The sequence below is a fragment of the Plecotus auritus genome, assembly GCF_963455305.1.
Source record: "Plecotus auritus genome assembly, chromosome: 4".
Lineage (NCBI taxonomy): Eukaryota > Metazoa > Chordata > Mammalia > Chiroptera > Vespertilionidae > Plecotus > Plecotus auritus.
The window spans coordinates 116849046-116864538 of record NC_137775.1 but is presented as its reverse complement, the minus strand read 5'-3'; the positions used below and the strand labels follow the sequence as shown (position 1 = coordinate 116864538).

Below are 15493 nucleotides of genomic sequence, written 5' to 3'. Positions count from 1 at the left end.
AAGGGCTGGATCCCCAGTATGGGGCATGCAGGAGGCAGCCAACCAGTGATTTTCTCTCATCATTGATGTTCCTCCCTCTCTCTCCCTCTCTCTTCTTCTCTGAAATCAATAAAAATATATTTTTAAAAAATTATGAGAGCCAGTTAATTGGCAATGCCTCCAAGATATTGGCCACAAAGGCTTATTTACTATATTGTTTCTTGCTTACAAAATGGCATTATCAATTGTTTTGTCAATTAAAAAGACATTTTTTAACAATAATTTTGACAGCTCAACTAATAATGGGTAGTTATACAGCATTTGCATCTTCTGTTGTTATTTAGTTTCTAACCCAAAGACAAAGGACCACTATCTTCTTGATTAACTGAGCTAATAATATTATACACAGGTACAGCAGCTCAATGCTCAATAACTAATTAATAAATTTTACAGCATTTTGGAAGATGTGTAAGTTCAACTCTATTGAGTTGCATGAGACAAAGGTCCTGTAAATTAACATAAATCACCACCACTTTCAGATAGGACCATTTTTTCTTACATTAACACTATAAATTGAAAACAATCAAGAAATGTGATCTGTCAATGCAAAGGTTCAAAACATTAGCAATTAGAGAGGGAATAATGGCGGCGGAATAGACAGACGTGTTCCGAGCCTTGTCCCGGAGCAGAAAGAAAGAACAGCTGAGGGACGCACAAGGAGTGTTTGTTGGCTGGTTGGGAGACAGCTGAATTCCAGAAGGAGGTGGGGGACTGCTGAACGGGGTTCCCCTGACCTGGCAGCACCAACTGCGGCTGGGTCCCCTCCCGGAGCTGCGGGCTTGGACGCGGAGTCTGCGCCATCTTGATCCGGAAAGTGGAGCTTATCTGAAGCCTGAGAATCCACAACGGCGGCACCCCAGGAACAGCTGCGAGCCCCAGAACAACGCTCCCCAACTGGCGCAAGCACACGGGTTCAGAGGAGCTCTACACTCCACCACGGAAAGGTCAGATTTCGCCTGGGATAAGGTGAGGTCTCTGGTCCCGGCGGGAGAGAGGAACGCGCGTTTTGCGGGAGCTGGAGGACCAGGGAAGTCTGTGCCTAGAAAAATCCGTGGCTGTAGGGGCTGGCGTGATCTGTGATTGTGGAAAGGGGTCCTCAGAGCTGCTAAGAGAAGGGCACTCTAAAAAGCAACCCATTTTGATCTGAAGTGCAGGGACACCCTAAGAATTTCAGGCAGTCCAGACTTACGCGCAGCCCGTGCGCTCCCTTTGTGCCTGGGTTTACTCGCAGTCCTGGAGTTCGCACACTTGGGCTTTTTCCTCCTCAAATCCTTGCTTCTGATTACTAAGCCCAATACATAGGATCACCCAGTTGGGGACACCCTGGGAGACTGCAGGGGAAAGTTGTTTTTCTGGAACCTGGGGATCGGAGCGGGGAGTGACCATCAGAGAGTCAGCTCTGAGGCAGACCACGCCCACAGGCCGGTGGCAGTGCCACAGGGAAAGAAGGCTCTAACACTGCCTAGAGAGGCCATAGATAGACCCGGAAGTCAATCCAGAAACACTGCCACCCAGGGGCTGAATCACAAATTGACTCTTGCGTAATCAAAAATAAAGGAATACGAGAAATTAAGACACACCGCCTGCTTAAAATCAGGACTGGCTTACAACACCGAAGAGCAGTGGATCGCAGGGAACTGCAATACTGTCTGGACTGAGAAACAGGCGTGCCAAACAGAAAAACAGAGGAAGTGAATGACCTTCACTACTTCACATTTTATTTTTACCTTTTATTTTTTTATTTTTTTATTTTTTTTTATTTTCATTTTTTGCATCCTTTAATCAAGAAACTTTTTTTTCTTTTTTCATCACTTGATTTTACCTTTTTAATGATTACATTTTTATTTTCAATCCGTATTATTACTACTGCTATTTTATCTTTTTTTTTTTTTTAAAGTGTCATTTTATTTTCTCTTCATTTTATTTTGGGATTAGGGTTCTACATTCTATTTTTTATCTTTCCTTTAGCATCGTTTTACTCTATCTCAACTCTACCTTTAGGCCATCACTCTCTTCCTAACCTCCCCCTTTTCAGTGTCCTGTTTGTCTTACCCTTTTACTGCTTTAGATTTTCCCTATTCTTTCTGTTTACCCCTTGTTAAAATTTCACCCTACTTACATATCTAATCTCTAATCCCCTGCTCCAAGTCCACATACACCTCTCCCTTCGCTGTCTGAGCTATCCATAAACTTGTCCTTCTCTCTGTCCTTTTGTTGTTGTTTGCTTGAATGTAGATTATATCCAATTTTTATGCTGTTTTTGTGAGATTGTTTTGCTTATTCTTCTTTTGTTTATTTTTTTGTTTGTTTTGTGCTTCAGCTTTCCCTTGCCTCAATCCATATTAGTTGGTGTTGTAGTTTGTATTAATCCCCAGGCACTTGTTGCTGGCATTTGCTGGGATTAGTGATTGTTCTATTGGAGTTTTATCCCCAATATATATAGTCTGTTCCCCTTTCTCTCTTAGTCACTTTCTTGTCTCTCTTACTTTTTTTTTTCTCTTTACTTTCCCTTTTCCCAATTTCATTTTCACACTCCTTTTTTCTTTTTTTCTTTCTTTCTTTCTTTTTTCCTCTTCTTCTTTCTCTCCTATCACCTAATTTGCCTTTCTCTGGTGGTCACCTTTATTGGAGGTTATTAATATCGTGAATACATTTCTGTTCAGTGCCTTGTGAGTTGTACCTGGTAGTGCTGTATTTTGTGCCTTTAAATCAACCCAGGAGAGAGAGAACTACATAACCAGACACCCAGAGAAGAGAGACCATGGGGAGACAAAGAAGCAGCCCGCATATGAAAGAAAAGCAGGCATCACCAGAAAAGGAAGTAAACGAAATGGAGGCAAGCAACCTTCCAGAAAAAGAATTCAGAGAAATGGTCATAAGGTGGCTGAAAAGAATGGAAGACAAATTCGACAATATGAGCAAGAACCAAGAGGAAATGAAGAAGAACCAAGAAGAAATGAAAAATGACATCACTGCTGTAAAGAACTCAATAGAAAGCATCAAGAGTAGACTAGAAGAAGCAGAGGACCGCATCAGTGAGCTAGAGGACAAGATGGAAAAAAATACCCAAGAAAAGCAACTTCTAGAAAAAAAAAATTAAAAGGCAGGAGGAGAGTCTAAGGGAACTTTGGGACAACACGAAACAAAACAACATCCGCATAATAGGGGTTCCAGAAGGAAAGGAAGCTGAGCAAGGAATAGAAAACCTCTTTGAAGAAATAATGACAGAAAATTTCCCAGATATAGGGAAGAAAAAACCCACACAAATCCAAGAAGCTCACAGAGTCCCAAGCAAAATGAACCCCAAAAGACCGACGCCAAGGCACATTATAATTAAATTGGCAAACACCAACGACAAAGTAAGAATCTTAAAAGCAGCAAGAGAGAGACAGAAAGTTACATACAAAGGAACCCCCATCAGACTAGCAACTGATTTCTCAACAGAAACTCATCAGGCCAGAAGGGAATGGAATGAAATATACAAAGTCATGCAAAGGAAGGGGCTGAATCCAAGAATACTGTACCCAGCAAGGCTGTCAATCAAAATTGAAGGTGAAATCAGGAGCTTCACAGACAAAAAAGGACTAAGGGACTTTATTACCACCAAACCAGCAATGCAAGAAATGCTAAAGGGTCTACTGTAAAAAAAAAAAAAAAAGAAAAGAAAGAAAGAAAGAAAGAAACAGGAAGCGAAGAAGTAACACAGGGGTAAAGAATAGGAATGGCGACAAATAAGTACCTATCAATAATAACTTTAAATGTAAATGGATTAAATGCCCCAATCAAAAGACATAGGGTAACAGATTGGATAAGAAAACACGACCCATATATCTGCTGTCTACAAGAAACCCACCTCAGAAAAAAAGACGCACACAGACTGAGGGTGAAGGGATGGAAAAAGGTTTTCCAGGCAAATGGAACTGAAAAAAAAGCTGGGGTAGCAATACTTATTTCTGACAAATTAGATCTCAAACTGAAGGACATAACAAGAGATAAGGAAGGCCATTTCATAATACTAAAGGGAGCAATCCAACAAGAAGAAATAACTCTGGTAAACATATATGCACCCAATACAGGAGCACCCAAATACATAAAAAAACTCCTGGAAGATATCAAGGGAGACATTGACAGCAATACAATCATAGTAGGAGACTTTAATACCCCACTATCACCATTGGACAAATCCTCTAAACAAAACATCAGCAAAGAAACATCAATCCTAAATGACTCACTAGACCAGATGGAATTAATTGACATCTTCAGAACATTTCACCCCAAAGCCACAGAATATACATTCTTCTCAAGCGCACATGGGTCATTTTCAAAGATAGACCATATGTTGGGACATAGGCAAAGTCTCTTCAAATTCAAGAAGATAGAAATCATATCAAGCATCTTCTCAGACCACAGTGGCATAAAACTGGAAATCAACTACAATAAAAACAACCCAAAGAAATCAAACACATGGAGACTAAACAGCATGCTATTAAACCATGACTGGGTTACCAGAGAGATCAAAGAAGAAATAAAAAACATCATGACAACAAATGACAATGAAAACACTACAATCCAAAATCTATGGGACACAGCGAAAGCAGTCTTGAGAGGGAAGTTCATAGCTCTACAAGCCTACTGCAAAAAACAAGAAACAGGGGTAATAAATTACCTAACCCAACAACTCAAAGAGTTAGAAAAAGAGCAACAAGAAAAGCCCAGTGTAAGCAGAAGGAAGGAAATAATAAAGATCAGAGCACAGATAAACGACATAGAGACCAAAGAAACAATACAAAAGATCAACAAAACTAAGAGCTGGTTCTTTGAAAGGATAAACAAGATTGATGAACCTCTAGCCAGGCTCACCAAGAAGCAAAGGGAGAGGACCCAAATAAACAAGATCAGAAATGAAAGAGGTGAAATAACAACAGATCCCGCCGAAATACAAAGGATTGTTAAAAAATACTACGAACAACTCTATTCCAACAAACTGGACAACCTGGAGGAAATGGACATATTCCTAGAAAAATATAACCTTCCAAAACTCAATCAGGAAGAATCTAAACAGCTCAACATGCCAGTAACTATGGAAGAAATTGAAGCAGTCATCAAAGAGCTTCCGGCAAACAAAAGCCCGGGGCCAGACGGCTTCACAGGAGAGTTTTACCAAACATTCAAGGAAGAACTAAAACCTATCCTCCTCAGACTATTCCAAAAAATTCAAGAGGAAGGAACACTTCCCAGCTCCTTCTATGAAGCCAGCATCACCCTAATACAAAAACCAGATAAAGACAACACAATGAAGGAGAATTACAGGCCAATATCCCTCATGAATGTAGATGCCAAAATCCTCAATAAAATTCTAGCAAATAGGATCCAGCAGTACATCAGAAAGATCATACACCATGACCAAGTAGGATTTATCCCAGGAATGCAAGGATGGTTCAATATCCGCAAATCAATAAATGTGATACATCACATAAACAAATTGAGAGATAAAAATCACATAGTCATATCAATTGATGCAGAAAAAGCATTTGACAAAATCCAACACCCTTTCTTGATAAAAACTCTCAACAAGGTGGGAATAGAAGGATCATACCTCAACATCATAAAAGCTATATATGATAAACCCACAGCTAACATCATACTCAATGGGCAAAAACTAAAACCATTTCCCCTAAGAACAGGAACAAGACAGGGATGCCCACTCTCACCACTCCTGTTTGACATAGTACTGGAAGTATTAGCCACTGCAATTAGACAAGAAGAAGAAATAAAAGGCATCCAAATTGGAAAAGAAGAAGTAAAGCTGTCCTTATTTGCAGATGACATGATATTGTACATAAAAAACCCGAAAGACTCCATCAAAAAACTAACAGACTTAATAAATGAATTCGGCAATGTAGCAGGATACAAAATTAACACCAAGAAATCTATGGCATTTCTATACACCAACAATGAACTTACAGAAAGAGAGACTAAAAAAGCAATCCCATTTTCCATCGCACCAAAAAAATTAAGATACTTAGGAATAAACCTAACCAAGGAGGTAAAAGACCTATATGCGGAAAACTACAGGACACTGAAATAAGAGATAGAGGAAGATGTAAACAGATGGAAGAACATACCATGTTCATGGATTGGTAGAATCAACATCATTAAAATGTCCATACTACCCAAAGCAATCTACAGATTCAATGCACTCCCCATTAAAATACCAACGGCGTATTTCACAGACCTAGAAAGAACTCTCCAAAAATTCATCTGGAATAAAAAAAGACCCCGAATAGCCACAGCAATCCTGAGAAAGAAGAATAAAGTAGGAGGGATCTCAATACCAGATTTCAAGCTGTATTACAAAGCCACTGTCCTCAAAACAGCCTGGTACTGGCACAAGAACAGACATATAGATCAATGGAACAGAATAGAGAATCCAGATATCGACCCAAACCAATATGCGCATTTAATATTTGACAAAGGAGGCATGAGCATACAATGGAGTCAAGACAGTCTCTTTAATAAATGGTGTTGGGAAAATTGGACAGATACATGCAAAAAAATGAAACTAGATCACCAACTTACACCATACACAAAAATAAACTCAAAATGGGTACAGGACTTAAATATAAGACGGGAAACCATAAAAATACTAGAGGAATCCACAGGCAGCAAAATCTCAGACATATGCCAAAAGAACTTTTTCAGTGATACTGCCCCTAGGGTAATGGAAGCCAAACAGAAAATAAACAAATGGGACTACATCAAAATAAAAAGCTTTTGCACAGCAAAAGAAACCATCAACAAAACAACAAGAAACCCCACTGTATGGGAGAACATATTTGCAAATGGTATCACTGATAAAGGTTTAATTTCCAACATCTACAGGCAGCTTATACAACTTAATAAAAGGAAGATAAATGATCCAATAAAAAAATGGGCAATGGACCTAAATAGAAGCTTTTCGAAAGAAGACAGAAGGAAGGCCAAGAGACACATGAAAACATGCTCAAAGTCACTAATTATCCGAGAGATGCAAATCAAAACAACAATGCGATACCATCTCACACCTGTCAGAATGGCTATCATCAACAAATCAACAAACGACAAGTGTTGGCGAGGATGCGGAGAAAAAGGAACCCTCGTGCACTGCTGGTGGGAATGCAGACTGGTGCAGCCACTGTGGAGAACAGTATGGAGTTTCCTCAAAAAACTGAAAATGGAACTCCCATTTGACCCAGTAATCCCACTCCTAGGAATATATCCTAAGAAACCAGAAACACCAATCAGAAAGGATATATGCACCCCTATGTTCATAGCAGCACAATTTACAATAGCTAAGATTTGGAAACAGCCTAGGTGCCCGTCAGCAGATGACTGGATCAGAAAACTATGGTACATCTACACAATGGAATACTATGCTGCCGTAAAAAAGAAGGAATTACTACCATTTGTAGGCACTTGGATGGAATTAGAGAACATTATGCTAAGTGAAATAAGCCAGTCAATGAAAGAAAAATACCACATGATCCCACTCATTTGGGGATAATGAAAAACATTATAAACTGATGAACAAAAAGATAGTTACAGAGGCAGTAAAGCATCAAACAGACTGTCAAATTACAGTGGTAAGGTTAGGGAGAGGTGGGGGAAATAAGAGATCAACTGAAGGACTTATATGCATGTATATAAGAGTAACCAACGGATGCAAAACATTGGGGGGTGAGGGCATATATGGGAGTGGGGTGGGGGTCGGGGGCAATGATAAGATATGTACACATATAATACCTTAATAAAAATTTGAAAAAAAAAAAAAAAACATTAGCAATTACAAAGGGCTGGTTTGAGATTAAATGTAGCACAGGACTGAGTTTTATGCACATTAATGTTGGTCATTTGGTAAGACTGGCAGAGATTAATGAGGTAAATTTGAAATATATTCCAATGCAATTTTTATTACTCATGTGAGAGTGTCAAATTACCCAACCCATATTTTTTGTTAAAGTGTTAAAGGGATTACTCAAATTTTCATTATGTCTGTGTTATGGACTTGTTCACCTTAGTCTATCTTGAACTTTATAATGATAACATAACCTCAAGGATATTAATGAGAACAAGCAATGCTCAATATGTGCCAAGCCCTACATAAAGTGCTTTATAATCATGGTATCCTTTAAACCACAAAAATGGCCTATGAAGTTGGTACTATTACCACCTCCATTTTCTGGATAAGGAAACTGAGCTCAAGGAGGTCAACAAACTGGGTGAGTTTCATAGTTTTAATAAGACAGAGTTAGAATTCACAGCCAGCTCAGTCTGATTCCAGAGTTGGCACTATGCTATACAGTAGCTCATAGCAAGCCTTCATTTGGTTTGTTAATTTAAAATAGTAGTATGGCAAAAGAGCTATCATCAGAACCCAAAGTTCAAATGGAAACCAATGGTTTAGAGGTGAAGTAGCATGGACAACTTTTTGTGACATACCTTTAGATATTTAACACTATCTTATGGTACACGGTCACAGAGGAGTCATGATATTTTATGTAGACTTCTTAAATGAGGTGAGAAACAGCTTAACAATAGGACAAACATGTAGTCATCAGTTTGGTTTCAATTATGTATACATTTATATAGCCTCAGGAGATTCAGCTCTTCTGCTCATTTCTTCCCTGAGAGCAGCATGGGCCTTCCTCTTAGATTTAGATTGTATATTAGGACACACCCAGACATTTGTCCTCTGGAATAAATGTTTAGAGCAGTGGTTCTCAACCTGTGGATCGTAACCCACAGGTTGAGAACCGCTAGCAGGGTCGCCTAAGACCATCGGAAAACACAGATATTTACATTACGATTCATAACAGTAGCAAAATTACAGTTAGGAAGTAGCAACGAAAATAATTTCATGGTTGGGGGTCACCACAACATGAGGAACTGTATTAAAGGGTCGCGGCATTAGAAGGGTTGAGAACCACTGGTCTAGAGTATGTAGTCATTCACAGGCTGAATCCAATCCATAGGTGTGTTTTGTTGTGGCCATGTAGTGTTTATTTGTTTTTATTTCATTAACTACCCACATTTAAAAATGGTAACATTAAAAAATATATTAAAAATAAAAATGGTAACTTTTTTTAGAATATATTTTTATTGATTTCAGAGAGGAGGGTAAAGGGAAAGAGAGATAGAAACATCAGTGATGAGAGAAAATCATTGATTGGCTGCCACCTGCATGCCCCACACTGGGGATCAAGCCTGCAACACAGGCATGTGCCCCCGAATGGAATTGAACCTGAGATCCTTCCATGCGCAGGCCGATGCTCTATTCACTGAGCCAAACTGGCTAGGGCAAAAATGGTAACATTTTATAGAAAAATCTGGGTTTCCATTTTATCTTGATAAATAAGAAGACAGCAAAACAGACCCCAAATTCTCTCATGGCAAGTTCTTGGCTGGTGCTGAGTTCTAGTAGCCCCCTTTAGACAACTGGAGGTCAAATGTTCTTCATTCAGCCTCAAATCCACTGCATCCACCTAGCAGGCCTCTTGCCATTTAGGTGGCTGCTCCTGATCTAGAGGAAAGCCTCAGTCATCAATCAGCTTAGAAACGTCTTATCTGATGTGAAACTGATTTTGTGGCCTCCTGTGTCGTTTGCACTTCCCCTTTTTTAAAACCTACTGATATGAAGAACAGCAGAGGCATGGCAAAAACACCGAGATGGTGGCGTTGAACAGAGAAATACTCTGTAAGTGGGTAATCCAAGTCTCTGAAAGGATTGTTTACAAAGATTACTAGGCCACTAATATATTTTTATTTCATTTTTGAAGAAAGTCATTTAAAGGTAATGATTCATCACTTGCATATTTAATAATGCAATATCTAGAGTCAAATGAATTCAAAATTTAGTACAGAATGATTTTTTCAGTGTTTCATTTCAACCCATATAAGGGCATTCTACTTTGAAGTTCTGAACCTCTCTAATAAAAACTCTTTATATAGAATATATATGTGTCTATTTTGTATGGTATATATGAAATAATAAAATATCTATATGAAACTATATCTACCATTATATAGTATAAAGTTAGATAGATACATATGTACTTGCATTTATGTATATACATTTATACATGTGTACATATATATGCATGTATCCTTCCAAACTGTTCTTATTTTAACTTTAAATCACAGTAACATTTTACAGCAGAAAATTCTTACCTCAGCCAGAAAAATAACGAAGCACCAAATTAGCACAAAAACTAAGCTCTTGTGGACAGTAACATATCTAAGGTATGTGTTCCATGTAGTCACTGCTGGTATGCTCTCCACATCATCAAAAAAGCACTCCTGAAGAAAAGAATCATAGTTATTACAATGAGACTACAGTTTCCTATCACTTATGACATGGGTCTTATGTAGTTTTGTTTTGAATCTGTAAAAATAAGAAAATATTACTATTTGAAGCTAAGTGAAATTCAACAAATATAAAACATTATGAATGACACATATGGTGTCAATCCACAGCCAGTATAATGTCCATTGGAACAACACAGCTTTTTGAAAAATGAGAAACACTGTAATTCTTCAAAATTCTGAAAGCATACCACTGATTACTATTATTTTTGGACAATTTTACCATTTTAATGCTTCCAGTGTCACACGTTTAACCAAATAAATAGTATCATCAAGCTGAAGCTTCCCAGAGCTCTCCTTAATTTATTTCTTAACTGGGTCCATGGACAAATACACTTTGAAATTTGACTAGCTGTAGAAATCTCCCAACAGACCTAAGGGCAACTGATGTTTCTATATTTCACAGTAGACTAGTATTATCTCTCCTTCCAGCTATGATTTAAATTACATAATTCTACTCCTCAGTGTATTCACCCTAGAAGTTTTGATTTGTCCTATGTAGATGGTTTCAAAAATCTAAAAAAGAGTGATTGTAGACAGTCCAAAGGAAAAGGATACTTTTGGTTCTCATGAAGTCAACAAAATTCACAGGAAAAGCACTAATACTTCAATGAAATTGGAACATACCCCACTGGTTAGGTATGAAGATTTTTGGAATCAAATAAACCTGGCTTTGAATCTGGACTCCACATTGACTTCCTAGATGCTGCTTGAATTTGGGCAGTTGAACATCCCTAAAGTTCACTTTCCTGCCCTAAAGTTCTAGGGCAGTAATGGGGACTAAGTATATGCTGCTTGGCAGTAGAGCAATCAATAAGTAATAACTATGTATTAATCAAAGAAATCACCTTTTACAACTAAATTTATGGGCTCAGGTTTGAGAAATTCATTCAAACGGATATTAAAACCATATAGATAAATTATCCTTTAGGAAACCTTTTATAAAAATTATAGAAATACTGAAGGTATTTAGAGATAATCTATTGTGTTCTTTCATTTCACAAAGAAGAAAACCTTGGCCCAGAAATGTGCAATGATTTGTGATTGCTAATGGTCATACTAACCTTAATTGATCTATGCTAGTAAACATATCAACTCATCACAATGCTGCCTGTTTCATTCAAGGCACTTAAGAAATTTTTCTAGTAAATATTAAACAAAACCCCTCCACCTATATTGCTTCCTATCCTATATAATAAAACCCTAATATGCAAATTGACCGAATGGCAGAATAACCGGTCGCTATGACGCGCACTGACCATGAGGGAGTAGACACTCAATGCAGGAGCTGCCCCCTGGTGGTCAGTGCACTCCCACAGGGGGAGCGCCGCTCAGCCACAAGCCGGGCTCCTAGCTGGTGAGTGCAGCGGCGGTGGCGGGAGCCCCTCCTGACTCCACAGTAGCGCTAAGGATACCTCGGGGATGTCCAACTGTCAGCTTAGGCCCGCTCCTCGCACTCCCCACAGGGAGTGGGCCTAAGCCAGCAGGCAGACATCCCCTGAGGGGTCCCAGACTGCAAGAGGGCACAGGCCGGGCTGAAGAACATACACCCCACCTCCCCGCCCAGTGTACAAATGTCATGCACCGGGCCTCTAGTTTTTAAAATAAAAGTATTTTATTCTTTAAAACTTAATGTAAAAAACTTTCTGTCTAAAGGTTGGTGCTAGTATACATTAAGTTTCACACACCTTTTTTTTAAAAGAAACTTGTCTAGAAATCCAATTTAAAAGATATAAAAGGCCCTAGCTGGTTTGGCTCAGTGGATAGAACGTCAGCCTGGAGGGTTCCAGGTTCAATTCCAGTCAAGGGCACATGTCTGGGTTGTGGGCTCAATCCCCAGTAGGGAATGTGCAGGAGGCAGCCAATCAATGATTCACTATCATAATTGATGTTTCTATCTCTCTCTTCCTCTCCCTTCCTCTCTGAAATCAATAAAACTATATTAACAGATAAAAATATATATTGACACTAACTAATTCAGGTAAGATCCTATCTAATAAAAGAGTAATATGCAAATTAACCATCACTCCGCTACACCCACAAAGCCATGCTCACCAGCCAATCAGGAGTGAGTATGCAAATTAACCCTACCAAGATGGCTACAGCCACAGAGAGAGCAGGAGGGAGGCTTGGGTTTCCCCGGTGATGGAGGAAGCCAAGCTTTCCACACACTCTGGCCGACCCAGGGCTCCGTTTAAGGCTACAAAGGTTCAATTATAGAAGATAAATAAATCCCAACAGAAATGGCGGCAGCCACGGAGTGAGCAGAAGGCTTGGCTCTGCTCAAGGCTACAAAGTTTCAATTGTAGAAGATAAATAAATCCCAGATACCAGGGCCTCTGCTTGGGTCGCCGGGGGCATGGCCGGCCTGCAAACCACCACAGGCCCCTCGCCCAGGCCGCCCCATGCCCCAAGGGAACCCCCACCCTGATCCGGGACACCCTTCAGGGCAAACCAGCTGGCCCCCACCCGTGAACCAGACCTCTATCCTATCTAATAAAAGAGTTATATGCAGATTGACCATCACTCCAACACACAAGATGGCTGCCCCATGTGGTCAAAGATGGCCACCACAAGATGGCCAGCAGGGGAGGGCAGTTGGGAGGGACCAGGCCTGCAAGGGAGGGCAGTTGGGGGCTATCAAGCCTGCAGGAGAGGGCAGTTAGGTGTGACCAGGCCAGCAGAGGAGGGAAGTTGGAGGCAAACAGGCTGGCAGGGGAGCAGTTAGACATCAATCAGGCTGGCAGGGGCGTGGCTAGGGGGTGATCAGGCTGGCAGGCAGAAGTGGTTAGGAGCAATCAGGAAGGCAGGCAGGTGAGCAGTTGGGAGCCAGCAGTCCTGGATTATGAGAGGGATGTCTGACTGCCTGTTTAGGCCCGATCCCACCGGGATCGGTTCTAAACGGGCAGTTGGACATCCCTCGAGGGGTCCCAGATTGGAGAGGGTGCAGGCTGGGCTGAGGGACACCCCTCCACCCCCATGCAGGAATTTCGTGCACGAATTTCATGCACGGGGCCTCTAGTTGATATATAAATGACAATGTAAGTAGTCCTGTTAACAGATTATAAGTATACTAGAGGCCTGGTGCACGACATTCATGCACTGGGCAGGGCGGGGGGGGGAATGGTGGTTTCACCTCAGCCCTGCCTGTGCCCTTTAGCTATCCGGGAGCCCCTGGACATCCTTAGCACTGTGGCAGAGGCAGGAGAGGCTCCCGCCACCACCACTGCACTTGCCAGCCATCAGCCTAGCTTGTGGCTGAGCAGCCTTCCCCTATGGGAGCACTCTGACCACCAGGGGTCAGCTCCTGCGTTGGCATCTGCCCCCTGGTGGTCAGTGAGCATCATAGTGACCGGTTGTTCTGTTGTCTGGTCGATTTGCATATTACCCTTTTATTATATAGGATATACCTTACATACAAAAATATTCCTTGCTCTCTAAACTACTGCTATTATCTGTTTATATATTTATTTATACTCCATCTCTTCCCACAGAGGTTTTAAGGTGGTAATAAAGCAGTTTTATAATAATTTTTAATAATTTATGATTTTTATAATTTATAATAATGATTACCATTGGCCTAGTAAACCCAACACAAGCCCTTGCTTTGATAATACATTTTATTGGAAAAGATATGTCCATTGCAAGAGGAAATAGTTGATTCTTTACACTTTTAAGTTGATTCTTTTGCTTACATAAATATGAAATTTACAATTCCAGAGTCTTAAGATAAACCTCATGCTAAAGGCATAATTTGAGTAAGTTTTGTGACATACTAATATGCATTCAGTTGTACTCTGTGGCAAAACAACAACAACAACAAAACACTAATAATTTATACACACCTTTAAATCTTCTTCATTAATTTCTTCACTTATTTCCATGCTACTATCTTGAGATAAACGCCTTGAATATATATCCATTTCAGTTAAGTTCCCCTGGGGGACCAGAGACATTTTTCGTGTGGATGCTGCTGGGGTTCGGTGAATGATTTGACCTTGGTTCACTGAGGAGCGTGTCATCAGGTTCAGAACAGACTGCCTCCTGCGCCGCTGGAAGGTGGGACCAGTGTTGATCACATTGCTGCGAGGCAGGATGGCCTCCCCCTGCTCGGAGTCTGGAACTAAGGACAGCCTTCTCTCTGAAGGCTCTTCTGAATCTTCTTCGATGCCATTAATTTGTAATGGAGTCTTCTGCACAATGGAAAACTTTTTTAAGGAGTTGATTGGATTGAGAATAGAGTTCTTCCTATTTTCACCAAACTCTCCAGTCTGTTTAAAAGACTGTTTTTTTGTTTCATTCCTGGGGATGGCAGCATCTCCTTCTAGTGAGAAACGCCGTAAAGTCTCAGTTAGGATTGAATTTCTTCTCTCTGCACTAAACTGGTCAAAATAATCATATCCCATGAGCTTTGAATTGAAGTCAGGTCGTAGATTTTGTAATTCAGAAAATGTCCCATAAAAATAGCTGCTGCCTTCATGAAGAATTAATATTTTGTCAGCTTTCTTTAAATGTTCCATTTTAGAAGTGACCAAAATCCTAGTTTTGTTAGCCATCAACTTACAGACACAGCTTTAAGAATATAAAAAGATATAAGTAAGATGTCAATTTTATAAACTCTTTATTACAATACTATATGTATTTCATTTGAATATTTTATTAATGTATTCTTATATAAAACCTCTATAATACAATGTTATTATACTTAAAATAATTCTAAAAGTAAATACCCAATACTAATTAATTTGGTGCCTTTTGAGTTACTATAGCATAAAATACTGTATTACTGAATTATTATAGTACTAGAGGCTCGGTGCATGAAATTCGTGCACAGGGGTCCCCTCAGCCCAGCCTGCATCCTCTCCAATCTGTGACCACTGGGGGATGTCTGACTGCTGGTTTAGGCCCCGGCATAAACCAGCAGTCAGACATCCCTCTCACAATCCTGGACCGCTGGCTCCTAATCGCTCACCTGTGTGCCTGCCAGGTTGCCCCCAACTGCCCCCTCCCTGCCGGCCTGGTTACTCCTAACTGCCCACCCCGCCTGCCTGGT

General features: G+C 40.2%; 1 protein-coding gene across 1 annotated transcript in view; it reads right to left on the bottom strand.

Moving 5' to 3' along the window:
- CFTR (CF transmembrane conductance regulator) overlaps positions 1-15493 on the bottom strand; it is a gene marked incomplete at both ends in the record, with an annotated part of 212507 nt that overhangs the window by 78419 nt on the left and 118595 nt on the right. Inside the window, 2 exons of the mRNA XM_080664132.1 lie at positions 10246-10374; positions 14286-15012. Coding sequence (XP_080520258.1) covers positions 10246-10374; positions 14286-15012 — 856 coding nt within the window. The remainder of the gene's footprint in view (positions 1-10245; positions 10375-14285; positions 15013-15493) is intronic.